This window comes from Dendrobates tinctorius, unplaced genomic scaffold (genome assembly GCF_039654945.1).
Source record: "Dendrobates tinctorius isolate UK_male_01 unplaced genomic scaffold, ASM3965494v1 ptg000151l, whole genome shotgun sequence".
Lineage (NCBI taxonomy): Eukaryota > Metazoa > Chordata > Amphibia > Anura > Dendrobatidae > Dendrobates > Dendrobates tinctorius.
In genome coordinates this window covers 27,766,935-27,770,848 of record NW_027361818.1, presented here as the reverse complement: position 1 = coordinate 27,770,848, position 3,914 = coordinate 27,766,935, and the positions used below count along the sequence as shown (strand labels likewise).

The following is a 3,914-nucleotide window of genomic DNA, read 5'->3' as shown; positions in this document are numbered from 1 at the left end:
GCGGTTTTTTTTTAGCTTTTTTCCCCCTATCTTTTACATGGGTGCGCATACACATGCGTTTGTACGCGTTTGTATGCGCATGCGTTTCTTTGTAGTGTGCGCTCGGGCGCACAAAATGCATCCTGCTGCTTTTTTTGTGCCCCCAGAAAACGCAAGCGCATGTAAGGCGTTTTTGTTACAGCAAAACACCCATTATAGTCTATGGGTGCACATACATGAGCATTGTAATGCGTACGTATGCGCAGAAAAATGCATGTTTTTTTTTTTAGAAACGCAGCAAAACCTGCAAAAAAACTCACACAATCGCATGATGCGTTTTTTTCATGCTTTTGTGTGCGCAAAAAACGCACCGCAAAAAAAACGCAGGTGTGAAAGTAGCCTAAGGCCTCTTTCACACATCAGGTTTTCGGCGTCAGGCGCGATCCGGTGCTTTTGATTAAAACCGGATCCGGCGAAATGCAATGCCGGATCCGGTTTCCCCCCCATTGACTTGCATTAGAGCCGGATCGAGCCGGATGGCATTGCGTTTCATCCGATTTTCGCCGGATTCGGCAATGTGACGCGATCCGGCGTCTGGAAAAAACGGCTACTGTAACGTTTTTTGCCTCCGGCGAAAAAGCCGGACACGCCGGATCCGGCGTGTCCGGCTTTTTCATACAATGAAAGCCTATGAGCGCCGCAATGCGCCGGATCCGGCGACAGCCGGATCCGGCGGCCGGATCCGGTTTCTTTGGTCTGAGCATGCTCAGTAGCTCTGCCCACTGGACATATATAAAAGCAAGACAATGGGACCCTCAGCCACACCCAACATGCCACCCAAGCCAAGAACCAGGAGCAGGAGAAGGCAGCAGACATCTGCAGCAGCAGCACCATCAGCACCACCCCAAATGGAGCAGCATGCTGAACAACGGGAGGGGAGTCCAGCAGCAGATGAGAGACGGTAATTATCAAATCCCCCATTCCTCCAAACTAGGGCTATGGAATATCAAGATATTCATTGGCCCTTTGTTTCTCTTTATTCAACAGCCGCCCAATAGATGCAGCAGCAGCAGCAGCAGCAATGGCAGCAGCAGAAACACCACCCACAGGCATGGAGTCTGGCCAGCAGGAAGACAGCACATCTTCTGGGAGCCCTCCCTCGCATCGTCAGCGTTTGACGGTAAGTTTTTATTTCCAAAATCCATCATCTCTGTAATATATGTCTATTCATTGCCTTTTATTTCAAAACAGGAATCACAAGATGAAGAGGAGCTCCCAGAAGAAGAAGGAAGGGGTGGACAGACACTTGGAGTGGGCTCACAATTGGTAAGTTTTTTGCATCAAACGCACAAACACAACATCACACTACACACAACACATAGAAAACAATGTTCTGCAGACCACACACAGCAAACAAATGCCTACATCCAAAGACATAACATTTTTTGTTTTCTTCTCTAGTCTTCCCAATCTGGTGCTCGGCCAAGAGGTCCTCGCAGTGCCTCCCAGGGTCGTCGGCGACAGCAACGCGGCGGTCACCAGCGTGTAAGTATAAATATTTTTGCTTTGTTTTTTTTGCACTTTTTATTTCATTTCTTTTGTGGAGGCTAATTATGTTATTTTTGTCTTTTTCTTTAACAGGCTTCACAGCGTGCTCCCGACTCTGACGGTGAGGATGCAGGGATTGATGTGGACCGCCTCATCGATCTCGTCAGAGAAAGGGAGCCGCTCTGGAATATGGCTGACCGCCGCCACGCTGACCTGATCGTTACCCGACGACTCTGGGAGGAAATCTGTTCGCTCCTTGTGGACCGCTGGGAGGACCTCGAAGCTCGGGCCCAGATTAAAGAGCGTAAGTATATACAGTACCGGTTGCTTGATTTAAACCAGTGTTTCCCGAACTCCAGTCCTCGTGGTCCCCACGGATCATGTGTTCAGGATTTCTATTTACTTTGGAAATCCTGAAAACATGACCCCTGGTGACCATGAGGACTGGAGTTTGGGAAACACTGATGTTGTATACTAACCACTTTGTCCTTTCTCGTTTCAGGGGAGAGAATTGTGAAGCGGTGGCAGTCTGTGAGGGATCATTTCAAGAAGGAGTTCAATAAAGAGATGCGGGCCCCGAGTGGATCTGGAGGACGCAGGAGCAAGTACAAGTACGCACGAGCCCTGTCGTTCCTCCGGGAGACAATGCTCACCAGAAGGTAAATATTACACACCACATGTGACAAAAAAATGTTTAGATGTAACTTTTTTTTTCAGCCAGGGCCATACCATGTCACTATTTTAATTGTTTTTTTTTCTCTTTATTCCACAGCACGGTGAGCAGCACTCGGGAGCCTGCACGATTGGACCCTTCTGAGGCGATCCCTGAGGAGACCGGCACCGAGGGACACTTCGACCGCCCCGGTACATCTGCACCTTCCCAGCCTTCCCACACATTCGACCCATCTGTCCCATCCACCAGCACAGGAGCATCGTGGCCGCCTACATTACATGAAGCTGCTGGTGAGGAGATCGCTTTCCCTTTACCCCACCCTTCTGCCCCTGCCACCTCTAGTACACCTGCGGGTACTGGGTGGCAGCGGCAGAGGGGTCAGGAAAAGACTTATGCGCCAGAGTTCTTGCATCTGAATGCATCTTTCCAGAACTGTCTAAAAGTCTTGTCAGAGCAAATCTCCGCAGGCTATCAGCAGATCAACTCCAGCATTCTGGAGGTGAAGACACTTCTGCAAACCATGCATTCAGAAGCAAGATCTTCGCCAAACCACACCTTTTTCAGGTCTGTTGTGGAGCGCATGGAAACGCTCTCTCCTGCCCAGCAGATGCATGTAATGCATTCATGCCACGCTGCTCTCCAGCAAGTTACCTCCCAACCTCCTCCTCCCTCCACAGTAGTTCCTCCACCTGCACCCCCTCCAGCCACTTTCCATCCTCCCCCTCCTATTACATCTACACCCCCTCCAGCCACTTTCCATCCTCCCCCTCCTATTACATATACACCCCCTCCAGCCACTTTCCATCCTCCCCCTCCTATTACATACCATCCACCTCCAGCCACTTTCCATCCTCCCCCTCCTATTACATACCATCCACCTCCCCAGCACCAGCAACCTCCCCAGCACCAGCAACCTCCCCAGTACCAGCAACCTCCCCAGCACCAGCAACCTCCCCAGTACCAGCAACCTCCCCAGTACCAGCAACCTCCCCAGTACCAGCAACCTCCCCAGTACCTGCAAACTCCCCAGTACCAGCAACTTCCCCAGTACCAGACATCTCCCCACTTCCAGCAACCTGCCCCGTACCAGACATCTCCCCACTTCCAGCAACCTGCCCCGTACCAAACTCCTTCCCCATACAACTTGCCATCAACATCATCTGCGCCTACAGTCCCTGCCCAACCCTCCACTCCACCACCCACCACCTCTTCTGCTTTCCACATGTCCACCCATTCTGTAGTTTTTTCCACACCTTCACCTCTAACTGTTCCTTCCCCACCACGATCCCAGTCCTCTCTCCACACTCCCAGTGTCGAAGTGTCCCGCAGCCCCCCCAGCAGTATTTCCACCACACACTACACAGATTTATAATGTGTGTATTTAAATAAAAATGACCAGTTTTATGGTTTCAAAGCTTTATTAAACAAGTTTATTAAAATTTTAAAAAAGTTTACTAAAAAAAAATTTTTCAATAAAAGTTAAATTATTTTACACTGGTTGTCTGTCATTTCTTTCTGCGGCGAAAAAGGTTAAATACAGGGTATTTAAAAGGTGAAATGGTATTCAAAACTAGGTATATAACTGTGGGTAAATTTTAGCTTTTTGCCACAGTTGTGTTCCTGGTTGTGTTTGAAGCAAAGTATTTCACCTAAAAAGTTGTGTTTATTGTTGGTGATTTCCTAACAATGTACACAACTTTTGTTAAAAGGTGAA

At 49.0% G+C, this 3,914-nt stretch overlaps 1 protein-coding gene across 1 annotated transcript; it reads left to right on the top strand.

The window, feature by feature from the left end:
* The first annotated feature begins 1,996 nt into the window (after nucleotides 1-1,996).
* LOC141050014 (uncharacterized) lies at nucleotides 1,997-3,620 on the top strand. The gene is made up of 2 exons (XM_073546851.1): nucleotides 1,997-2,186; nucleotides 2,300-3,620. The coding sequence occupies exons 1-2, from the start codon at nucleotides 2,095-2,097 to the stop codon at nucleotides 3,570-3,572; spliced, it is 1,365 nt and encodes a 454-aa protein (XP_073402952.1). The 5' UTR covers nucleotides 1,997-2,094; the 3' UTR covers nucleotides 3,573-3,620.
* Nucleotides 3,621-3,914: the final 294 nt, after the last annotated feature.

What these genes read in the sequence shown, in the direction of transcription:
- LOC141050014 (XM_073546851.1), top strand. Translation starts at nt 2,095, where the DNA reads ATGCGGGCCCCGAGTGGATCTGGAGGACGCAGGAGCAAGTACAAGTAC. An exon ending in GAGACAATGCTCACCAGAAG is followed by an intron (nt 2,187 to 2,299) that starts GTAAATATTACA and finishes TTTATTCCACAG; the next exon opens with CACGGTGAGCAGCACTCGGG.